At 49.4% G+C, this 22563-nt stretch overlaps 6 protein-coding genes across 6 annotated transcripts; 2 read left to right on the top strand and 4 right to left on the bottom strand.

Moving 5' to 3' along the window:
- Positions 1-300: 300 nt before the first annotated feature.
- On the top strand, positions 301-3313 carry L228DRAFT_285690 (hypothetical protein; the record flags this gene model as incomplete). Its single annotated transcript, XM_018336364.1, has 2 exons — positions 301-310; positions 367-3313. The coding sequence occupies 2 exons, from the start codon at positions 301-303 to the stop codon at positions 3156-3158; spliced, it is 2802 nt and encodes a 933-aa protein (XP_018185308.1). The 3' UTR covers positions 3159-3313.
- A 193-nt stretch (positions 3314-3506) lies between these two features.
- Positions 3507-8443, bottom strand: L228DRAFT_40172 (hypothetical protein). Its single transcript, XM_018336560.1, has 9 exons — positions 7825-8443; positions 7668-7739; positions 6933-7584; positions 6162-6872; positions 5719-6107; positions 5592-5661; positions 5410-5528; positions 5218-5360; positions 3507-5166 (listed from the first exon to the last, which is right to left on the bottom strand). Exons 1-9 carry the CDS (start codon positions 8026-8028, stop codon positions 3855-3857), a joined length of 3672 nt encoding a protein of 1223 aa, XP_018185307.1. The 5' UTR covers positions 8029-8443; the 3' UTR covers positions 3507-3854.
- Positions 8444-9536: 1093 nt separating this feature from the next.
- On the top strand, positions 9537-11416 carry L228DRAFT_263605 (glycosyltransferase family 1 protein; the record flags this gene model as incomplete). The annotated part of the gene is made up of 1 exon (XM_018334506.1): positions 9537-11416. One exon carries the CDS (start codon positions 9537-9539, stop codon positions 10920-10922), a length of 1386 nt encoding a protein of 461 aa, XP_018185306.1. The 3' UTR covers positions 10923-11416.
- Positions 11417-12387: 971 nt separating this feature from the next.
- L228DRAFT_271070 (cyclin-like protein) lies at positions 12388-13945 on the bottom strand (the record flags this gene model as incomplete). The annotated part of the gene is made up of 2 exons (XM_018335480.1): positions 12388-13482; positions 13562-13945. The coding sequence occupies 2 exons, from the start codon at positions 13943-13945 to the stop codon at positions 12388-12390; spliced, it is 1479 nt and encodes a 492-aa protein (XP_018185305.1).
- Positions 13946-15309: 1364 nt separating this feature from the next.
- L228DRAFT_285686 (hypothetical protein) lies at positions 15310-17660 on the bottom strand (the record flags this gene model as incomplete). Its single annotated transcript, XM_018336363.1, has 3 exons — positions 17439-17660; positions 16948-17358; positions 15310-16738 (listed from the first exon to the last, which is right to left on the bottom strand). The coding sequence occupies exons 1-3, from the start codon at positions 17531-17533 to the stop codon at positions 15310-15312; spliced, it is 1935 nt and encodes a 644-aa protein (XP_018185304.1). The 5' UTR covers positions 17534-17660.
- Positions 17661-19443: 1783 nt separating this feature from the next.
- L228DRAFT_250830 (HAD-superfamily hydrolase) lies at positions 19444-21756 on the bottom strand. Its single transcript, XM_018333417.1, has 4 exons — positions 20825-21756; positions 20564-20757; positions 20044-20505; positions 19444-19986 (listed from the first exon to the last, which is right to left on the bottom strand). Exons 1-4 carry the CDS (start codon positions 21337-21339, stop codon positions 19673-19675), a joined length of 1485 nt encoding a protein of 494 aa, XP_018185303.1. The 5' UTR covers positions 21340-21756; the 3' UTR covers positions 19444-19672.
- Between the last annotated feature and the right edge of the window lie 807 nt (positions 21757-22563).

Below are 22563 nucleotides of genomic sequence, written 5' to 3'. Positions count from 1 at the left end.
TGGCGCCGTCCAATTACAATGCATATTTCACTCACCGCCTTCGGTCGCCATGAAACCCCCAATTACCGCCTGATCAGAGTTGCTTTATGTTTCATGTCTATAGTCTACGATCGATTTCTTGTTTCGGCACATTTACTGGATACCTGGACCTTTCTTTGCCAAAATTCTGGAGATATCTTGAGCATTGGAACTAATTGCATGGCATTTTGAGTTCCCGTAAAAAGTGGCTCTACACGACCACTTGATTAGCTGGGCCCTGGGGCACATACTGCCGACTCTTTTGTTTACCTGCAGAAAACGATGTCACATGGTGAATAAATTGAAGAGGAGAGGACAATATTATATTCTTGCGCTTACTTCTGACAGACTTGAATGAACAACAATGGCCGCCACGCTCGCCTTACGAAGCTCTGATGAGCTCACCGAGTGGCCGACGAAAGTTTCGCGCGCAGCAGGAACAGGACCACACTTCGCCCACGGCTTCTCCTTCTAGAAGGACATTACTGTCCCCGTCATCTCTGCGGAGTACACAAAAGCAAGGAGTTTCCTTGTCTAGCGCTATCAACGGCGAAAATGAAGACGAGGAAGATGAGGAAACCTTGCAATTACAACTCCAGGCGATTGAAGCCCGACTAAAGCTTAGACGGTTGCGCCAGGCAAAGATCAAGGCGGCACAGGAAACCAATAGTGAAGATGCGGAGGAACCGACTCAGACAATTTTGACTGGAAGCCAAGAAGACCGGGGGGGAGTAACAAAAAGAGCGCCCCCAAGCTCAAGGGCAGGTAGAACAAGAGGCACAGATACCCAGCGTGAGGTGCAGATACCGTTATCCCCGCCGCCGAAAAGGCAGAAGCAGGAAGAAGCCAAATCGCCGAGACGGGTCTTGTTAGGAATTGATAAAGGCCTGACGGGTCGTGATGTCTCTTTACGACGGGCACCCAGTGTTCGGGATGGACAAGCATCGTCAGAATCTAGGACGCCCCGGTTTCTACAGCCCCCATCTTTCTCCCAGGAAGAGAGGCCTAAAAGCTTCAGTGAAAGAATCGCACAGAGTCGAACGGCCGAGAAAGCGCAGAGAGAGCGAGATGAGCGTATCCGTAAAGCTCGAAGCAAAGGGTTCGGGCTAGACGAGAAGGAAGTTGAAAGCTTCAAAAACAACACGCAGGACTTTGAGTCTCTAGCAGGTCCAGCCGGAGAAACCGGTCACAATTCCAACCAGCAAGAGTTCTCTCGAGACGAAGTTTTACGTGCCTTGAGAGAATCGACCGAGGGACTTTCTCGAAGAGCGCGTCCGGGCTCAGCCTTACAGGCCGGAAGCAGAGATGTCCCCAAGCCAAAGGCCTCCCAGAGTGCAACACCTTCACGGGCTGCGCCATTTTCTCAAACACCATCATCTTCTTCCGCTCTACAACCTCCCGTCCACCGAGTAGACCCTAACAATCCCAAGGAAGAAGAGACCCCTTCTACCTCCCCCGCCGATATTCCCAATTTCGAACCATTCTCTTCTCTCCACCTCTCCAAGCGAATCCTCCCTCACGCATTTCTCGCGCGAACTCTTTCCGGCAAGAAAGTCCTCTCCATACCAGATCTCTTGCGAACAGTAAAATCTCCAGACTACGACCTCCCCGACGTCGATGGAGATTTTGTCGTCGTCGGCGTAATCGCATCAAAATCCGAACCCAGATCACACAAGAGTGGCAGTAACGGCAGCAAGCCCGACGGCGAGCAGCGAAGCAAATACATGGTCATGACACTCACCGACCTGAAATGGGAACTCGAGGTATTCCTCTTCGGCAGCGGTTTCGATCGATGGTGGAAACTCACTCCCGGAACGGTCCTGGCCATTCTCAATCCGGGCATCATGCCACCGCCGCCGAATAAGCGCGACACTGGCAAATTTTCCCTCACGCTCAACTCAAGCGACGATCTCATCCTCGAGATTGGATCTGCCAGAGATTTGGGATACTGCAAGAGCGTCAAAAAGGACGGCAAAGAGTGCGGACAATGGATCGACAAGAGGCGGACAGAGTTTTGCGAGTTCCATGTAAACTTGCAGTTTCAAAAAACAAAAGCCAGCCGCATGGAAGTCAATACCATGTCTGCTCCTTTTGCTCCCGGTGGGAGGTCTGGACCTAGCACTGGATTCTTTGGTGGGAACGGTGCCGGCGGACGACCAAGAAGCAGTAAAGGTAGCGGCGGCAACGGCGGCAGTGGCGGCAGTTTCAAAGACGATGGCCTCAAGAAAGAAGGACCCGTATTTGATCGCGAGACTGGTTCCCGCGTTTTTATAGCGCCCAATATGCATCCCGGGGCCGTCAATGGTGGGAGAAGCACAGCGTGCTTGCTCGACGACGAGGACGTCGATCCTGACGCCTTCCACCGTGGCATGGGCAAAGACGAGCGGCTTCGTCGCCGTCTAGCGGAACATCAGCGCGAGCGTGACCTGGCCAAAAAGCTAGGAGAAGCTGGAGACGGCATGGGCGGGGAGTACATGCGTGTGCGGGCATCATCATCTTCTGCCTCTTCATCTGCTAGGCCCAATGCAAGAATTGGAGACGAGGGTGCTGACAATACTGGTTCAGACCCCTTTGTTGATGCCAGTGCGCTTGGGCTCGTAAAGAGTTCGACGCGGGATATCAAATTAAGTCCAGTCAAGCGGAAAAGAGCAGACGCCTCTTCATTCTCATCTGGATCACAGCAGCCGGTGGGATGGGGTCACGCGTTTAAGCGCGGCTTGCCAGGGCAAGACAGCAGTATCTCCACGCCAGCGCAAATCTCTTCTACTTCTTCTTCCTTTTCAGATGGCAAAAGATACAAGAATGAGGCAGTTCCCAAACCAGCCCTGTCTTTTAATTCCCCGCGTGCCCCGCCCACTCCGTCTGCGAGTGCACATAAGAAACTTGATGAGAGACCTTCGCCTCGCAAAAGAACAAGATTCGTGACGGAAGATGGTATCAAAGAAGCCGGAGCAGATAGCGTTGGCGTCCGGAATGGTAACAGATTAGCCGTCGCCGCAGCAGAGGCTACTCGTAGGGGCATCTTAAGAAAGACCACGACGGGTAATGGCAATTCAATGTTAGCAGCTGGGAACGCGAAGGGACAAACCCCCAGGAATAATATTGATGATGACGACGATGACGACCTACTAATTATATGATAAAAGCCATGATACTATATAGAAATGAATGCATCAAAAATCCATTGCATACTTTCGCGAAGCTGACTTTTACTCGCAAGGAATTGACACGATTTCTCTTCTCTTCTCTTCTTTTCCCTTTTTTCTTCTTGGATTCACAGACATCATCGTCAGTTATACACCCGAAGGCCTGCTCAAATACCACGTCTCGAGTCTGAGATGTTGAAATAAAATGGACTAGTATTGATTAAATAAAGCCAGTCATTTCGAGGCGTATGGCCAAACGAAGCAAGTATGCCACAATTCGGCTCGAGAAAAAGTAATGAACGCAAAGAAGTAAAGAAAAAGCCAGCCACCGTCAATGAGCTTTTTGTGAGCAATAAAATACATCACTGCTAATAGGCGCAAGTGCCTAGACCATAGACTTCGTGAAAAGACGCGGCCGCCTTGATTGTGAGGGGACGCAATGTAGCAATGCGGCTCATCGTGCACGCAAATATTACATGATAATGTTGTACGCACAAAGCAAACCTCCGCGAATAACAAGCAATTGGATAGACATGCGATAAAAGCAGGGCAACATATGTGCTTTGAGTGACCAGAAATAATGGCAGTTATACTCATAAGAAAGCAACAAAAGAAATAATGGCGCACAACGTTGACACCAATGCTAATTTCAGATTAAGAATGGAGCTGACAACGATGAATCGCCATCATCTAGGCACTGGCAGCTGGATCTGGGTCGTTTTCCGGAGGAGTAACAACTACAGTTGGAGTTCTTGGCGTGTTAGGCTGAGTTGAAGTAGCAGATGAGCCTCCGGCGCCTTGCGCACTTGTGTTGTTTGAAGTATTTACTTTCAGCTTCAAGCGTCTGGCATTGTTACGAGCACGCCGGCGCCGTCCAACTCCGGAAGAAGCTGCAGCGACGTTCACAGTAGTGGACGCTTCTGGAAGAGAAGCACGACGTGGGCTTGCAGCTGGCTTAACTTCCCCTTCACTGCTTGTGCTTACTTCATTATTGTTCACTGGCTCACTCTTGGACAGAGCACGCCGATTGGAGGCCAGCTTCCCTTGCCGATCAGCGTCCCGAATTTTCGCTGTCCGATCATCAACTGTCTCTTGTTTTCCATTGCCAGAGTCCTGTGAGGGAGTTTCAGTGGCACCCGGCACGTCCTCGGCCGTCCCTCTTTCGGGTCTATTCACGGGTGCGGATCCTCGCGAGGGTTGACCTTGTCGGCCTTTTTTCTTAAGCGGGTTCTTTGAAACTTTCTTTGTCTTATCCACAGTCTGATCAGATGTATCCTTAGAGCTGGACGGCTTCGGAGAATTTGCTGCGGAATCTGATTCCTGGCCTTTGTTAGAGAGAACCCCAAAGGCTGCTGCCGGAGTATTCTTGGATTCCGTTTTATTCTGAGAGAAATTGGTGCGATCCGTCAAGCCGTTATGGCCAGCTGTCTTCTCCTTTGTTGGAGTTTGTTCAGTTGCCGCACTTTCTGGCAATTTTTGCTGGTGATCCTCCACGCTTTGGACTTGGTGACTTTTATCATGACCGTCACTCTGGTGAATGTTTGAGGTAGATTGGTCAACTGAAGATTGGTCAGACTTTCTCAAAAATTGAGGGACAAAATCAGGAGCTTCCGGCTTCCAGAGTTTGGCCCTCGGAGTGTCGGTCATACCGGCAAGAGTATCATTTGCATTTGGAACTTGGTCGTTTGTGTTGCCAGGGGGCACATTCTCTTTGCGAGTATCTTCAGAGCGTTCGGCTATGATCATGCTCTGGTCGTCTTTTGTCCCAGAAGCGTCCTGAGCCTCATTGCCTCGATGATCTGCTTTCGTCTCGGATTGCACAGGATCGCCTTCAGCTTCAGGTTGCTTATCTTCTTCGGGTACACTGAAGAACTGTTTAGACCAAAGGTCGTAATATCTGCCCTTTGCTTCGAGCAATTGCTTATGGTTCCCTTTCTCCATAATCTCGCCGTTGTGGATGACGATTATTAGGTCCGCGCTAACTACAGTCGACAAACGGTGACTTGAAATGTATGAGCAAGCAGGGGTTGGCAAACGGTTAGAGATGACTTACGCTACAATGAAAGTGGTGCGCTCAGCGGTCAGACGCTTAAAGGCCGTTTGGATCAATATCTCAGTTTCAATATCGACCATGCTGGTAGCCTCATCCAAGAGGACGATAGGAGGATTCCTCAAGATTGCACGAGCAATTGCGACCTTTCCCTTGTTAGCCACAAACACCATTTTCCAACTTGCATTCACATACACGTTGCAGTTCGCCTCCAGAGAGCTTGACGCCCCTTTCACCAACCTTCGAACTATAGCCATCGGGAAAAGACATGATCTTGTCGTGTATAGCTGCGGCTTTGCAAGCATCGTGAACCTCTTCAATGAGTAAATCTATTAATATGACAGGCTTCTCTCGTAGTAGATAATCGTCAAACTTACCCTGATCCGAAGCATCAAGTCTGGAATAACGGACATTGTCCATGATGGATTGATTAAAAAGAGAAGGATCCTATCAATGAATAGATGTTAGCAGCCAAATTATTTGCACTCTTGAATTTGGACTTGCCTGAGGCACGACACCAATATGATCTCGGAGACTGAACAAGGTAACGTCCCTCAGATCTTGGCCATCAATCTTGATACTCCCATTTTTCACGTCATAAAACCGAAACAACAATTTCAGAATTGTAGACTTTCCACCTCCAGTCTCCCCAACAAATGCCACAGTCTTCCCCGGTTGCGCAACAAAACTGATGCCTTTCAGATTCTCTTTGCGGGGATCATAAGAAAAATGGACATCATCGAATTCAACTTTCCCGCTTTTAAGCTGAAGCGCGACAGCGTCAGGCTTATCGGCCACACTTGGTTCCGCTTTGAAAACTTGCAGGAGGCGTTCGGCGTCAAGCATGTCGTTGATAATGGTTCGAAAGGCGGAAGAAAAGAAGGCGAGCGGTCCTATCAGGTGTCAGAAATGGACTTGTAACAGCGGCCGCGGATTGGGAAAATTACCTGAGAGCTTCGCCCAGTATGTGAGAAGGGTGATGTAGCTACCAACCGGTTTTGAACCGCGGACGACTTGATAAACAGCCAGGAAACTGGCGGCAAGCAGGCCGAGAGTTAAGACCAACGACTGGACTGCCGTCTGTAGATAAGACGCATAATAATAGCGCCGGCTTTGATGATTGTGGGCTTCGACGGCCTGAGCATATCGATTCTCCTCATGGGGTATCCTGTTAAAGTACGACACAGTCTGCCAATTTCCCATCGACTCATGTCTGACTTCCCACTCATGGATAAGTTTCTTGATGAGGCTTCTGCGAATACGATTGATCCGGGCACTTAGTCTCGCGGTAGACCAGAGGTATAAGACAATAACAAAGGCTACAATCAGTGTCATGTAGATATCGAAAAGATAATAGAAGTATCCGCATGCGATTACGAGGTCAGCGAACATTGGAAGAATCTGGAAGAAGACCGTCTCCAAAAGATCCGTGACACCGCGCCCTTGATCAATTGCCTTGTAGAGCTCTCCGGATTTCTTATCATTGTGGAAATCGCTTGAGAGTGCCATAACTTTGTTGTAGGCAGTCGTGCTGATCAGACGCTGAGAGTACTGACTCACTGGCAACCAAAGGACATCCTTCAATGCGTATACTCCAGACCGGGAGTCTAGCCACTGCAGAATAATATAAACCGCGACCTGCATCCATGGTATCTTTCCTGGAATAAATATGTCAGCAATGAAAGGCACTTACAATATTGGAAGCAAAGAGAGCTTACCAGAATCCTTGCCGTTCGTAAGAGCGTCTGTAATAATACCAAGCTGGCGAGGTACAAGAACGCTCAATACCCTCCCTGCCAGGAAACACAGTCCCACGACGGTCATGCAAAATTGCAACCGTGGATACTTTGCTGGCCAGATAAAAGGAAAAAAGACGGAAAATTCCTTGGCATATGCCCACCAGTTGCCGTCGCGCTTCAGCCGTTCGGAGATGCGACTCCGCGCCTTCCCTGCTTCTTCTTGTTCAGAGTCCTCGCCATCGTCCTCTTCTGACGTAGGTGATTGCTCGAGTGAGCCATAGCCATTGGTTTTAGAGTCCTGTGTCTTCCCGTCTGGACCCTGCTTCTGCCCCGTGAGCAAGCCCTGATTCTCCTCGTCGGTACCCTTGGCTCCGGCAGAGCTGTATTTCAGAAAGAAAAACAGAGGGAACAAGAGAATGAGGAGACACAGACGAGAGATTTGAATACCGAGTTCGGCATATTTGAGGGACTTATACACTTGCTCTGAAGCCCCAAACAGTGCAACAAGAGATACCTCAACAACCAGAGCAATTATCCAGGAGCCGAAATACGGGTACCAAACTGGGTGCTTGGAATCCAAGAGAACCAAGACCTGTGTACCCCACACAAAGACTGTTGCAAGGAGGTAGACCTGTGACAGCTCTCAGTATCTCAAATGTATGGATGCCGCAGGAGCTGAGAGGCAAAATCATCACATGCGTAGATTGCACTTACCATTAAGTCTTTTGGGATCGTCCAGCTGTTCTGAATGAGAGCCGCAACTAGAAGCAGTACTGCTTCTGCGACCTGCAAAATGTCAGCAAATGTTTAGGCCTCTTGACGATCCAAAAAAAGAGTCAGAGTTATGGGTTCAAGGTCTTCCAAAACGTACGTAGGTAGCAGTCACAGCGACCATTAATATCAGGACCACATCGCGCTTGACAACTCGCGGGCTCGCTTTAGAAGAGAATCCATGAAGCATGCATATACTCGTAAGGAGAGTAATCCCAAAATAGGTGAGTGTGGCTGCTGGATAGATATAATGAAGGGTCATGATGCCCTTGCTGGAGCCCTCTGGAATCGGAGTGGCCTCCATGGCGCCAGTCAGCCACCACGATGGACTGCAGTGGCTAAGTAAAAAGTGTACGATGAGGCTATGGCAGAGTTGATAAAAGTCTGCTGAACATGACAAAGAAGCTTATAGTGTAAAAGTGAAACAGAGACAGAGACAGAGACAGAGACACAATAATGTAATGTGACGTTTTGGCAGCGGGACAGTTGGACGTGAAAATGTGTCCAGGAAAGCAGAGACCGACAATGGCAATCACGGATGGGGATCTAGCAAAGGAAAGAACGTTTCTCGATCTTTCCCTACAATCAATGAAGTCCAGGCAGCTAGAATGACTCAAACCGCATTGTTTGTCACCATCACACTGTCCGACATTCCCAAACAACACCAAACTGCAATCCGTCTTGCTCCTTCCTCAATCAGCTATTTTGCAACACTCTCACGCTCACCACGTCAAAAGTGAGCCAAACAAAGATTCAGCAACGGTAGAGCAACATCATCAAGACTTTTCTTCTATATATACGATCTGCAAGTTTCCCGGGCTTTAGTTAGTCTCCTTTCTCAAGCATTAATAAATCGAGCAGCTGACGCTGACAGTTGCGGCTGAGGTAGGCACCAGTGACGCCCCGGGGCTAGACTCCCTGGCAGCGAGCTGTGCTTAATTTCCCCCACCACTTGTCGTGCATAAAGTGTGGTACTCGTTGAGACAGCTCCGCTGACCAACGCTCCGTCGGGTCAAGACACAAGGGCGATAGTAAGCTCCTTGCAAACGGGCTTTGAAAAAAGCTTCAACAATTCGAATTGCCATTTTCGTCATCTTATGCCGACTTGTGGCCCAATTAGCAGCTGCACGATGCATGGTACAGGCTGTCGTCAAAGCTGATCGATACGCAGAACCTCCTGCAGCTCTAGCACAAAGAAGGAGTTCTTCTCTTTGTACCGAGCAGTACAGGCTCTCGGACCATGAGCCCCGGAAATGGTGGCGTTTAATAACAAGGTCGGGGATGGGAGTGCCTTGCGATCGGTCCACAGAGATGCGTTCGTTGGATAAGGCAAAAGGCACAGGCAGCCTATCAAACGGCCGACTTCCCCACTGCGGCTCACTCACTCTGGCGAAGAAGCAAGCAATCCTGCAGTCTGAGATTCTCCTCAATTGATGACCAACAATCAATCTTTTGTCTATTTCAAACCATGGTTTTCGATGGATACACCCCCCGTTTCTACGATCTGAGACATCTTTGTCTTATTTATGTGTGCGAATATGATTGATCTTGTGGGAAATAATTTGTCCAGTCTCCGAAGGGTCCAGACTCTGGAGGTGTCACCCCCGAATGATGGGGGGCTTTTAAGTGTAATCCCATTGCTGCTTATGGCTTCTACATCACGTGCAGCGGGCCGCGCCATTCGACGGAAAGGGGGTTTAAGCTTAATGGAATAACGATGCTTACACAAGTGACACCGTCTTGGACTTTTCAGATCCCTTGGTCTTCTGGGAATTTGCTTTGAGCCATTCTGATATCGGAGCTTATGTCTTAATGGGGCGTGTGGTGATCATTAGCACTCTACCGGCGTCTGGCCATGTCAACCCAGCCATTCCCGTCGCCACATCTCTTGTGGCCGCCGGCCATCGAGTTTTGTGGCACATTGGCAAGGAATTTGCAGGGACGGTGGAGCGGACCGGCGCAATGTTTGTGGCAGCGGTGAAGGCGCCAGATTTGAAAGAGCTCCCTCCGGAACCCGATGCTGAACTCAGCGGTATTGCCGCTGCAGTCTCAACGCTTCGAAAGCTCCTTGTTGACCGCATGGCAGGCCAATTGGCCGATTATGAAGAGATTATGCAAGAATACGGCAAGGCCGATGTCATTTTGGCTGATTTGTGCGCCCTCGGAGCCCGAGCCTTTTCTGAACGCCACGGAATACCGTTGGCCACGCTCGGAATCAGCCCGCTCACCATCCCAGCCCCTGAGATTCCTCGGTTTGGCACGGGCGATCCCCCGCCTGGCTGGCTGGGACGGCTGATGAACCGTTTAATGGGACCGCTCGGCATCTTTATGCTACGCGGCGTCACTACGGCATATGTAAGCGTGCGGGCTCAGCTCGGCCTAACACCCTTGCCCCCTGGCGTCACCGTTTTTGACCACATGTTTTCAACCCAGCTGCATTTGCAAGCTGCAACTCCAGCAATTGAATATCCCCGAGACCCTTGGCCCACTTATGTCCATTTTGTCGGCCCTCTTTTGCCCGAGCAGCCTCTTGTGACGCCTCCTCCTGCTCCTCCTTTGGCCGAGTCGTCGCAAGAACAGCAGCAACAAAAACAACAACAACCATTACCAGGAACCTCCCCAGACAAATATCAAACTTCTTCATTGCCGCAAGCCTTGGCCGATGAAATGGACAAAGCTTCTTCAGTCGTGCACATCACACAAGGTACCCTCATTGCGGAGCCTTCTGCACTCATCTTGCCTGCCCTGCAGGCTCTTGCCAATTGGGATTGTCTTGTCGTCGTGACTGTTGCAGATATCTCGGTGTTCGATAGCGTAGACGTGCCCCCGAATGTCCGCATCGAGCCTTTCATCCCGCATGCTCAACTTCTTCCACACGTAAACGCCATCATTTCCACTGGCGGATACAATGGCGTCAAGATGGCCCTCGCATGCGGCGTCCCCCTGGTCATCGTGCCCTGGGGTAACGATCAAGCTGATGTTGCAGGCCGCATTTCTTGGGCTGGCGCCGCTATCAATCTCCGCTCGCAGTCGCCCTCCGCCGCGGAGATCTTAGACGCAACTCGTGAGATCCTCCAGAATCCTAAATACCGCGAGAATGCTCGTCGAATCCAGGCAGAATTTAGGCAATACCCCGGTGGCGAGAAGGCCGTTGAACTCTTGGAAGACTTTATGTCAAAGACTAGAGTGGGTTCGTAGATTTTATTGCCCTGTATTTTTCTTTTTCTTTCTTTTATTTTTCCTCTTGTTTTCTCTCTTTCTTTCTTTCTCATTTTACATATATCTACCTGACATGTCCACTTTTTTCTTTTTTCTTTTTTCCTGTTTTCTTTTTTCCTGTTTTCTTTTATTTTCTTTTTAATATCTTTTTCTTTTTCTTTCTTTTTTCCTAAAAAAAAGTCCGTTAATCGCCTCTCCCCTTAATTCTTCAGCCACATAATACAAACCTCTCCCTCACCTACCCTCTTTCTTTCTCCTTTCCTTTTCTTCTCCCACCTTTAATACCCCCAATACGCAGCCACAGCGCGCATGTTTCTTTCCGCATGATTTGAATACTTATTCCCGAACCTGGACGGCACGGCGCGATCCTTTGAAGAAGACATTTGGCACTTCCAAACTAGATCTTGTAGTATATGCCATGATCTCCCGCTGCTGATCAGTAAATACTACTCCACTATATCAAATCAACTTGCAAATTGGTATAATCTACGTAATCTCGAACACATTGAGAAAATTGAGAAAGAATCACTTGAGATATTCTGACATGTGAAATTGACGGATATATGATAACTTATTCAATAGAATTTCTTTGATAGGAATTTCTTCAAACTAGAACACTACCCCTTCCTTCCTCCGGGGGGCATAAGGGATAATACTGAAGGAATGATATATAAGAATGTCATTGTGGGATTGATACGTATCTAACGCGTTGTGTCACACCTTCAAACTTCGTGACTCCGTGGTGGGGATGTGGAATGAAAAAGAAAAAGGAGGGGGAAAAGAAGGAGAGAAAAAAGAAATGTAGAGGGGAAAAAAGACAACAAAAGAGACAATTTTCCCTTAAGTACTAATTCCCCAGCAAAAGTACGTACGCCCCTATATTAGTATTCTATGCTAATAACAACAACAACAACAATAATAATAATAATGATAAGAAGAAGAAGAAGAATAATAATAATAATAATAATCACAAGAACGCCCCATAAAACGCCTCAAAAGATGCTCATCAAGTTCGTTTTTCCATGCGGAAGACTTTGCTTGTGCGTGTGTGTGTGCACATGCGGCATCTCGCCCACGCCTTCGCCCGAGGTATACTCTTATACTCCGAAAACCTGGTGGATTCTGCTGAATGATGAAGAAAATGAACCGTTGTCGCGCATGAACGCAACAGAGAAGAAGTTTGGGGGGGGAAGAGGGAGAGGGAGGGAGAGAGAGAGCTGTATAAAATACCCCACTCTGCGAGAGGGGCCGGTAGGGTAGAAGAGGACATGTGATGAGGAGTAATGAGGAACAGCCACAAGGGGACATGTCGGATGACAAAAAAAAAACAAAAACCGAACAGATATCCTTGTTCGTATACGAGATGATGCTCAGCAGAAGAAGCAGTCCTCGACATAGCGAAAGAAGGTTTGCAGAACGATATGCATCAGGGGGTGAAAAAGGGTCATTCTTCAAGGACTTCGCCTTCTTCGCTTAATTGATCTTCTTTCGAATCAGGTGGTATATCAGCTTGCTGTATCCTTTGGCTGTCTGCTGCCGTTGCCTGTGGCTTAGAAGAGTCTGGTTGAGCCTGAGGCTGAGATGGCTTGTTGGCGGGATGTTCTTTTGCAGTTGACGGGGTAGTACCATTTGACTGGACATGTCGCGACGTGTTTCTGTCGTCCAAGTGATCGGTTTTTGCTCGTTTGGCTTCACGTTGGCCTTGGTGATCTGCCGATTCCAGCTCGCGCTTCTCTCCGGTATGGTGGTGCGTCTTTTCGAAAGTAGACGTTGTTGCGCCTGTACCATTTCTCTGGCCAGTTCCGTTGCGATCTGGCGCTTGGGCATCTGTACCTGCAGCGCTAGCGCTCGCATCATGGGTCCGTTTACCCGCGCTTTTCTCGCTGCCAGTCACAGAAGCTACTGACCCTTGCCGCTCTCGTGGAGGCGGTCGAGCACAAGGAGTTTCGGGAGTCTCGGGACCTCGAGCGCGAGTTCGGGCAAATAACGGGTCGCCGTCTTCGGGGGTGCGGCTGTAGATGTTTTCGGAATGTTTCATGGGCACGTTCTCGTAGATGGAGGCCATGTAGTTGCACGCCTTTCGGACGTCCTTTAGGTCGACACCCATCATATCCCACCACGGTCTGCCGTCGAAGTCGGGAAAATCGACTTCGCAATATTTGGCTGCGCAGTAGATTGCAGCTGCAGCGATGGTTCTTGATGGGAAAAGCACGCACAGCATAGTCAGGTTGCTGTCGTTGACAAATGCCCAGGCGGCGTTGCGGAGCTTTTTATTGTGTTCCTGACCAAAGAACACGAGAAAATCGTAGAGTGTTTTATAGGGCGGCTCGAGAGAGAGGTCAAAGCATATTGCTTCAAGAAGGATATCTTCGTTGTGGAGGATAGTGTCTCGCCATCTCCAATATTCTTTGGACTGCTCGTCGATGACGAGATTGGGATTCTTCTGCGCTACTCGGCAGCAGGCAATGATGAGATCTCTCATCTTACGACAATTCTCTTCGACTTTGGTTGCCAAAAAGATGGCAGTCGCTGCAATGGCCTAGAAACACTTGCATTAGTCATCTTGTATTTGCCTACAGTCACCAGAGAGCAAGACGATGTCGGATCCATCAACATACATAGTAATGCATCCCTGGCCTCTCTGGTGTGTCTACCATTGAGTGTCTCATGAAAAACCGGTGGAGAAAGACACTCGCCGACGCCAAGGTAAGCTGTGGTAACCTTAACATAATGCCGACCTGAGTTATGAAATTGACCCCTTTGCCTCGGTTTTCTCGTTCTTTCTCGGGCGCCATACCATCGAGAGCCGATGGGGTGCGCAACAGCTCTTCCTCGCTGAATAACCATTGTGATTCGGCCTCTAAAAGGACAGGATTCGGTGAAGGCGGAGGGAACCGGCGTGAAGGCGGAGTAAGAACGGGATTTGGCGAAGATGTGGGAATTAGACGGTCTCCTTGAGATGCTTCTCTTGGTGCCAATACCGTTGGAGGTGCCGAAGCCATTTTTGGCGTAAAAGATCCAGCTGCCGGGAACGACGAGAGGAAAAGAGGGTTGTAAGACAACGTTTTGATGCTCTAAAAACGGTGTGAGCGAAAGGTCGTGCGGTCTATTCTGGAACTTTAAATATCTCCAGCGAGATACAGGGATGCCAGTCCAATGAGCGCTTTCTCGCGCTTCACTTGGGATACCCTTAGAGCAATGACGCGCTTTGCGATTGTCGATCGGAAAGAAACAGATGACCAAGTCTTCCTTTAAGGTTTGTACAGCCGCTGGCGATTGTGAACTTCAGTTCCAAACACTTGGTCTAATCGAGTATAAATGCTTTGCTATTTCCAAAGCAATCTCTGTAAGACGCTGAAATGGGCTTCATTCGATCCAAATCCAATTGAATAGCCTCAGAAAATTGCGGAAGCGGTCCGATTTCGAGGTCACGGCCGCAAGCTCAAAATATTCCACGGTACTGGATCAAGTTCGGATTTCCGCGCTTGCTGTATCATCAAATCAAGGCATTTAATTTTCATTGGTTCAAGGCATGCTTCACGAAACCGGAGAGGTTGAAGGAGAAAGCCAAATATGAAAGCAGAATAAAGCTTAGTGAATGCCAGGATGCGCAAGTGCGTGTCAGGGTGTCGAAACTTGAGGTCGCAGAACGACTAAGAACGCGACAATTCGCTACGGTGACCATGTCCCTCCCAGCACGCCAAAACCTTACCGTCACAAGGGGAAAGTGGTCAATATTCGCGGACCCCGTCCTGTTCTATTTTCTTCCTCTTTCTTCTTATTCGGATGAAGTGGTACAATCTTCATTACCATTTGGCCACTAACTCAATAATGCACCGCACGGCTTACTCAAATGGCGCAGGAACGGCCTGCTCGAAATTTCCCATATCAGACAGATGCTGCATCTATTAGTATGGAGGCATCCTTCAGCATAATCCAGCAAAAGAATAACGTCAACCTTTTTTCATGTTTCTGACTAGCATCTAGCCATCTCGTCACACGGAATTTTTTGCCGGTTCATTTTATCTTTGTATTGAAGCATTCAATATACAAACTTGTTATTGACATTGTTGATGAAGCGCCCTTAAAAACATTCCATGAAACGAAGAATATGTATGGATGAGACCGTCAACGAGCTGCACCAACCAGAAGGTTATCACCGCCAGCGGAAGTAGTGTAAAGAACTAGAAAGAATATGCGCCAAATCTTGGTATCATCAAGCCATATGCGCCCCAAATTCACTTGCTCTGTAGACATGCTATATGCACCGCTTTTGAAAGAATAATGCGTGACGGGAAGCTCGACGACAGGAACCTAAAGCACTAGACCACCCTTCCAAACGCACAGATATACTCGCTGTGGGAAATTAGAAAAACTTTTGCAAATCCAATGTTCGCGCTTTCGGTCTGTCGGTGTGCTGCCACCATCTTTTCCCGAGTGGGTGGGCCGCATTCCAATTTCCTGAGCATGTAATCTTCATCTGTGCTTCTTTAGTCGGACCGAGAAGATCCGGGATGTCAATAAGAGCGTACTCGCTCCCAGGTATATCAGGTTTCAATGAGTAGGTAATCGTAGAACCGACGGTGCCAACAAATGCATTCATAATAAAGATGTCTTGCACAACTCCTTCATCCTCGATAACGACTTTGAAGCCTGGCTGCGTTCTCGCCTCCTCAATCCGTGCTTGGGCTGCCGTTCGTGCAACAAAAAGATTTCGCAAGTAGCGAGTCTCGCTCGCAAGTTCCGGCTGGCGGGCAATAACGTACTTGTCGCTAGCTAAACTAATCTGCGCCTTTGGTTTGCAAATCGACTGCAGTACGCCATGATGGTCGCTCGGCGAGCGGATGGTGTGAAGTTTCGGGAATCCACCTGCCAGTATTGACGCTGCGAGATGCTCAGTGGCTACGCCAGGGACAAGGATGTCCCAATGCAAGTATTCGAGACTCCTCGAAGCGACGACAGGCTGCATAACAATCCCGCCCAACGGCAGCTCTGGCGAACTCTCTTGGACGAAGACGAACCGTTGTAGTTCAGTAAGGTTTGCGAACAGCTTCGAAATGACAGACAAGGACATGACTTCAATGTTGATTAAAGATAAACTCCGTAGAGAAAAAGAGCTCGGACAGCCCGCGAAAAGTGACAGCCCTCCGTCGCTGACTCCATGCAGATCCTGCAGACGAAGTGAGAGCAAGGGTGGCAAATTCTGGAGCGTTAAATTACCAAAATCCCCGGCATCGAAATTTGAGAGTGCTAGATGTCGCAATGAGGGCAGGCGATCGAACAAGCCAACAAAATGGTCATGTTCGAGTACATTGGAGGATTCGGCGTGAAGAAAAAGAGTGTGGAGAGAAGCCCATCCGTCATGAAGGTGTAAAAACTCCGTGGCCTGATCTGGATGTAGGAACTCGCCTGGGGATCCTTTTGCCGATGCTTTGCTGGAGTGGTCATGGCCAAGGATCCAAACATGCTCCTTGAGCTTGGCTCGAGTTGATAATGCATGCCGAAACCGATCAAATTCATGGACATAGGGCGGATAGTACCCTGTCAGCCGTTCAAGATTGGGGCAAGCCATTACGACTGATGCCACCAGGTTCATGACCCGTTCTGGCTTTTCCTTTGAGAGAATACAGGCAAAGTAACTCAGATTCGGAAGCTCGATTTCGCGGACTATCCGTGCTAAAGCTGCTCTTTCTCGCAAAGTTCGCCGAAGCAGCTTGAGTCGTGTGCCATACTTCATCTTGAACTTCTTGGTGTGATAGGGCGAATCCCGACCGGGAATGAATATGGAGGCATACCTGGATTACACTAAGTATTTAGCCAAAGATCTGATGACGATAGCAAACAAAGTGTTTGCAGCTTGTGGCCGCCCAGTTGAATCAAATGTCCAAGCTGGGGGCATCGTGTAAATCTTATAAAAGCAATACAAAACTAATCAAACATGTTGTCGCAACGGATAATAACATGGAATTAACGAGTCTTGTCAACCGTCAAATAATCTACTTACAATTGTTGCCGGGCAGCTCTTTCCCACATTCGACTTGTCAGAGACAGACTATATAAATCTCTGAGATAGCATGTTGAGCAAGTTGAAGAAGAGGTTCCTAAATGAAGCACCTTCAATTGAGCGAGGATGCGCTCGTAGACCTCCGGAGGAAGCTTTTTGAAGACAGCCGACATGTCCCTCACACCGGCAATTGGACGAGGCGCTGTGACAAACATGAAGGCTCGTGGATCTGCAGCTGACGCGAAGCTAGACCTGGAGAAACCAGTCAAGCTGGAATCTTCACTGGTCATGGAAGACATGGAATTGCGGCGAAAGGCGGAACCCTCTAGGGTTTGCCAGCTGACGGAGCTTCGTGAGGACGCCATCGAGGCGCGGATGACGCTTGGATCGTACGAATCTAGTGGCCGGTAGCTATCGCAACAGTTAGAATGAGCTTTGGTCCGATGGAAATTGACACGCGAGTCGGAAAATAACATCGCAGGCGCATATACCGCGAGCGAAGGGCATCTTCAGGGAACAGGTGATCTCGTTGCGAACGAAAGCCTTCCATCGTCGCCATTGATCGGAGGTGCGCTGGGGAGGTCATGGAGGGTGTAAAGTAACGCGCTGACACAATGACAGGGAAGACACTGCCGAGTGGTTGGAGAGCATGGTATGGAGGATTCTGTCTTGGATAGGGTGCAGAGCCACGCACGACGGCGGCTAGTTCTTGTATCCTCGACACAATGAAGAAATAGGGGAGCCCGTACCGCCACGAGGATCGTGCTCACCTTGATCTGGAAAGCAGAATCTTCTTCGCTTTGCTAGCTCATGGGTGTGCGCTTCCCGAATCGTCTGCCTGCCTTTCTCCGCAGCCGAAAGAGGGCCTGGATCAAGCGGGATCATTGGGACATCAACATAGTGGCGCCTGGGGCGCGGACGCTTTTGACACTGGCGATGGGTATTCTTGACCGGGGAGGGCGCCAAGCTAAAGCCAGCCCAGCTGGAAAAGGTTCAACGCAAAGCTGTCGTGGAAAAGGTTTTGCCAGGGTTGTCAAAAGGCCAGTCACTGATGGACGTAGACAGGTCCGCCTACGATGCGAGTATTGGGAACTGGGGGGGGGGGGGGGGACAAGCTTGGTTAGACCGCCCACGTTATGACTGGAAAAGGGTCCTCAATCATCCAACGGTGATTTGCTCAGATTGGTTGTTCCCGCTTTGCGCCAGTCACGGCCGCCTGCTCTTGCTGTCTTTGGGCTGGTGGCCATGCTTTTGTGGAGAGGGCGAGACCGGTCCCCTCAAACGGACAAGCATCGTGGCGGTTCAGCTCCCAGAGAAACTGCACTTAGCCATCCCGCATCAGGAACATGGTGAACATTCACGCACAAACGTGGCCTGAGCGAGCGGGATGTGAGGACCAAAAGTGCAAGAAGAGACGCAAATCAACATTAGCTCTGAAGAATCGAGGGAAAAGGGGAAAGGCTCCATGATAATCCATCACCATTCCGGTCATGTTATCCAGTTGTTCAAGGGTTCTAAAGCTATCATGCAGTGTCATTCTTTCCCTATTCGAACGTAAGCGAGGAACGGGGAAGTTTCGGTTTTCTGGATCTGGCAAGCAGCTTGAGGATCAATATAAAAACGTGGAAAGCATCCTTGTTTCGAACACGTGGGTTCAATTGAATGTTGAAACCTTGTGTTCTTCATGGCCGAATTCCAAAAAAACATAAAAGCAAAAAGACTTTTTCAGTTCTGACATGAATCTGATCATGAAGGTTGAGATGGTGATTTGTTAACGTTTGCCAATGCCATGTTCGAGACTCGTTGAACGTGTTGCAACATTTTCTGGCTACGACTTTGCCGTTGGCTAGTTCCAACTAAGCATGAGCACGCAAGAACATCCCCTGGTTAGCAGCACTGTTAGAGATAGAAGCACTTGAGATACACATTACTTCAGAACTTCTGTCATAGGGATTCCAAGTTGCCTACCTTAGGTATTTATCCCCAAATGTAAGGGACTCAGTACTGCCGAGGTAAAATGTACTTGGTTTTCTGACTGAGCAGGCAGCTGCACGAATCATGTGGGAGAGGATTATGACGACTTTATCCTTTGAAAATGCGAAGAAGAGCGAGTGAAGTAATACATTCGAATAATATTATGCAAAGTGTACCCCCACTTGTGAGGAGAAGTCTCCGATTACTGTACTCCGTAGGCCCATTGGACCCACCAGCCCGGTGGTAGTGCCACATGTGCAGGCACACGCGGCCGCGGAATGGCTGGCGCAAGGATGGACTACGTACATGCGAAATGCGACATTGTTGCACAAAAGAAATGTGGCCGACAAGCAGCGATCTCTGCATCCCAAAGCCGGTGCCTGGGCGCTGAAATCGGCATCTCTCTGTATGCCAAGATTTCCACTGCAAGATCTCGCTTGAAGATGGAACCACAAATGCATGCTTAAGCAACAGTATTGGGAATTCAACCAGAATACACAAAATATCTCGTCACTGAAGGATGTTGGGTATGAAAGCCGTAGCAATTGTATTTTCGAGTCATCATAAGATGTTCCAATTCTTTATCATTTAAACCGGATGACATTACAGTCCAAATAGTCCATCAAATGTAAAAAACGAAGAAAAAGAAAAGGGTAACTAAAAAGCCAACCGTGGACGACCTCACAAGAAAAATGAAAAGCTTTCGTCAAGGTAAAAACAAAACGCCATTTCCCGATGCCATGCCTCATAATTACTCCACAGCCGAGACACCGTGGGCTGCGTTGACAGGGTTGGCCTTCTCGTTCCACTCAAACTTGAAGTCCTTGCCCAGCTCCTTGGAGATGGCTGTCTTGACAGCCTCCAACACATTACGGAAGACACCGAAGTTGGCGGGATTCTCCTCGTCGTTCTCACCGCCCTGGAAAACACCGGTGCGGACCAAGCAAGTGTTCCAGCCGTAGGAGTTACCGCCGACGATATCAGAGGCGGGGTTGTCACCAACCATGTAAATGTGCTCGGGGAGCTTCTCCTCGTTGTGGATAACATTCATCCAGTTGGTGATGACTGAAAAGCGAGTCAGTTACTGCGATAAAACATGGGTTTAATTAAGGGAGAACCAACCTTCATCGGCGTACTTGTAGGTAGCCAGCTCAGGCTTACCATAGACAACACGCTCGAGGTCCTCACCGGTCAAAGCCTTGTACATGGCCTCAAGACCGATACGGAAAGCACCCTGAGACATACGCGGGTAAGGGTGCTCGCTAGGGCACAACAGGTCACCCTGGGAGAAGTAGATGGGAATCCGCTGCGAAACAGGGTCCTTAGCGCGAGTGCCGAAACGGCCGTTCTCCGACTGAAGCAGGTCCATGATGATCTGGAGATCGGTGGCGAAGTCACGGCTGTCGGAGAAGACAAGGATGGCATCAATGTTCATGCGGCTGAAATCCCGGGGACGAGAAGTGGCACGCTCCTCGGCGGTGAATTTTCGGAAGGGAGCAATTGTCTCATCCCAAGCGATAATGTCGTTAGGCACGACGATGTCCTTGAAGCCGTAGAGCTCGGCAACCTCACGACACTTGTAGCCTGTAGTCAAGAATTAGCCTTCTCTTCAAACCGACAGTGGTAGGACTTTATAACCCACCTTCACCACCAACAACCAAGACGGTGTTGTAGTACTCGGACAGAGCCTGCATAGGGGTGTGGGATTGGATGAACTGTTCAGTCGAAATTGGGACTCCGAGAATCTTGGAGAGCTGATCGCAACGAGGCTGCTCAGGCTTGCCCGAACCGTTGGTGAGGAAAATGTGAGGAATCTTGATGCCGAGCTCGTTGTCACTAAAATTCGGAGTTAGTCGAAAGAGCTTCTTTTCTTCTCGGGGGAGACGAGTGAGAGGAAACCTACCCGTTCAAGATTTGCAAGGCACGACGACCCTCAGGAATGAGACGGTCACCGTGGACCAAGACACCATCAATGTCGAAGACGAAGGACATGTTCTTAGCAGCCTTGACCTTCTCACCAGCAAGATCCTGAAGCTGGGCAGCAATGATGTCCCGAGAAGGAGCAATTGGGGGCATGCCAGGACGGCCGCCCTCCTCAGCGGTGACAACGGAAGACAGTCTCGACTGTCTCTTGGAACGGGGGATGGGCAAGGAGGCGCCGAAGGAGTTACGAGAACCCCGTCTCTCCTTGGCAGCGGGGGAGATGCTCAAATTGTGCATGTAGTGAGAAGCATCGCTGATGGAGGACCGCGTGGCGGGAACCTCAATGGCACTTCCACGGTGAGCATCACTAGGAATGCTCAAGCTGCCGCCATAGCTGCCAGAACGGCCACCAGCGCTGCCAACGGCCTGTTCCTGCTGCTGCTGCTGAGCGGGGGCGGCGTTAACACCAAAATCGGAATCGTCGTAAGTAGGCATTTTGAATCGTATGATAGGGATCGAGGATCAGAGGAATTGAAAAGGGATTGTGAGGGTATAAAAAGGTTCGAAAAGGAAGAGTAAAGGGGATAAAACAAAAGGGAAAGGACGGGATTGGGTCAGACCAGGGAGAAGAATTAGGTATTTATTACGAGGGGCATTCGCTCCGTCTTCTGTCGTCAGAGGGGCTTGCTCTTGATTTCGGGACCCCTCCTCCTCGTCGCCATTGGATCCTAAACTGTACAAATTCGGGATGGTGATTTTGGGGCCTTGGGAGGCGTCGGTGTGGGCGGTTCGACTACCATGAACCGTCTCATTGCAGGTGCGTAAGAGAGGGCACGGTCGGGCAAGAGTGATGTCAGTGCTGTCGAGAAGGATCCGCCGACGCACCGCTAGGTTGGTTCTATTCATTATCTCATTAGTCGAGCATGGAGAGAAAGCCTATCTGCTAACGCACCACGAGAATATTAAGGGTTGGTTTCCAAGTAGGAAAAGCGGAGCCCTCATGTGTGCAGAAAGGTACCGCAAGTGTCCCGATCCCCCATTTGCAACAAGCATCCTGGCATATTGGCTGCCGAGCAGTAATAATCGAGAGACTGGTACGTCGTGTTGTGTAATTACCTCGCCACTTTGCCCGAAAGTGGGACTGGCGTCAAATGAATGTTGACATGTCCGCAGCAATTGCGCCTCCAGCAAAAAGGAGAGTTTATCTCAAGCGACGCTGCAATTACAGTATGCGGGCCCCAAGGAGGGGTCGAAACAACCTGCTGGCAGGACAACCGCTCATTAGAGAGGAACTGCTGCCAAAGTCGTAAAGTCATTATTACGGTCTTCTCGTCTCTTGGTTGCAGGGCACCTTTTTCTCCATCAGCTTCCGTCCCGAGACTTTGACCTTATCTCTCTTCTCACGGCCTGTCATTAATCCCAGATTTCATCTCTTTGCCGCCAAGGTACAACGCGCCAAAGGAGCAAGGAGCAAGGACCAGAGAGCATAGCCCCTCGTTGGTGGGGTAGCGGGTCTCATTATTTCGGTATAGCACCTTGTTCTCGGAGAAAGGGACCATTTCTAGAGTACTCATAATTTGCTATGGAAAGATTTAGATGCGAATTAATCCTGGTCAACGCCCCAAGGCAAGATACGACGAAATTTCTACCGTCCAAAAATAAAAACTGTTGGATTTGTCCCTAGGGGACGTGATGAATGCAGATGCAGATGCAGATGCA

Source organism: Xylona heveae (genome assembly GCF_001619985.1).
Source record: "Xylona heveae TC161 unplaced genomic scaffold L228scaffold_12, whole genome shotgun sequence".
Lineage (NCBI taxonomy): Eukaryota > Fungi > Ascomycota > Xylonomycetes > Xylonales > Xylonaceae > Xylona > Xylona heveae.
The sequence above is the reverse complement of the archived record's forward strand: the minus strand, read 5'-3'. Positions and strand labels throughout refer to the sequence as shown.

What these genes read in the sequence shown, in the direction of transcription:
- L228DRAFT_40172 (XM_018336560.1), bottom strand. Translation starts at nt 8,028, where the DNA reads ATGGAGGCCACTCCGATTCCAGAGGGCTCCAGCAAGGGCATCATGACC. An exon ending in CTGGAGGCGAACTGCAACGT is followed by an intron (nt 5,361 to 5,409) that starts GTATGTGAATGC and finishes AACAAGGGAAAG; the next exon opens with GTCGCAATTGCTCGTGCAAT. An exon ending in CGCACCACTTTCATTGTAGC is followed by an intron (nt 5,167 to 5,217) that starts GTAAGTCATCTC and finishes ATACATTTCAAG; the next exon opens with TCACCGTTTGTCGACTGTAG.
- L228DRAFT_250830 (XM_018333417.1), bottom strand. Translation starts at nt 21,339, where the DNA reads ATGCCTACTTACGACGATTCCGATTTTGGTGTTAACGCCGCCCCCGCT. An exon ending in GCCTTGCAAATCTTGAACGG is followed by an intron (nt 20,758 to 20,824) that starts GTAGGTTTCCTC and finishes TCCGAATTTTAG; the next exon opens with TGACAACGAGCTCGGCATCA. An exon ending in CTTGGTTGTTGGTGGTGAAG is followed by an intron (nt 20,506 to 20,563) that starts GTGGGTTATAAA and finishes TCTTGACTACAG; the next exon opens with GCTACAAGTGTCGTGAGGTT.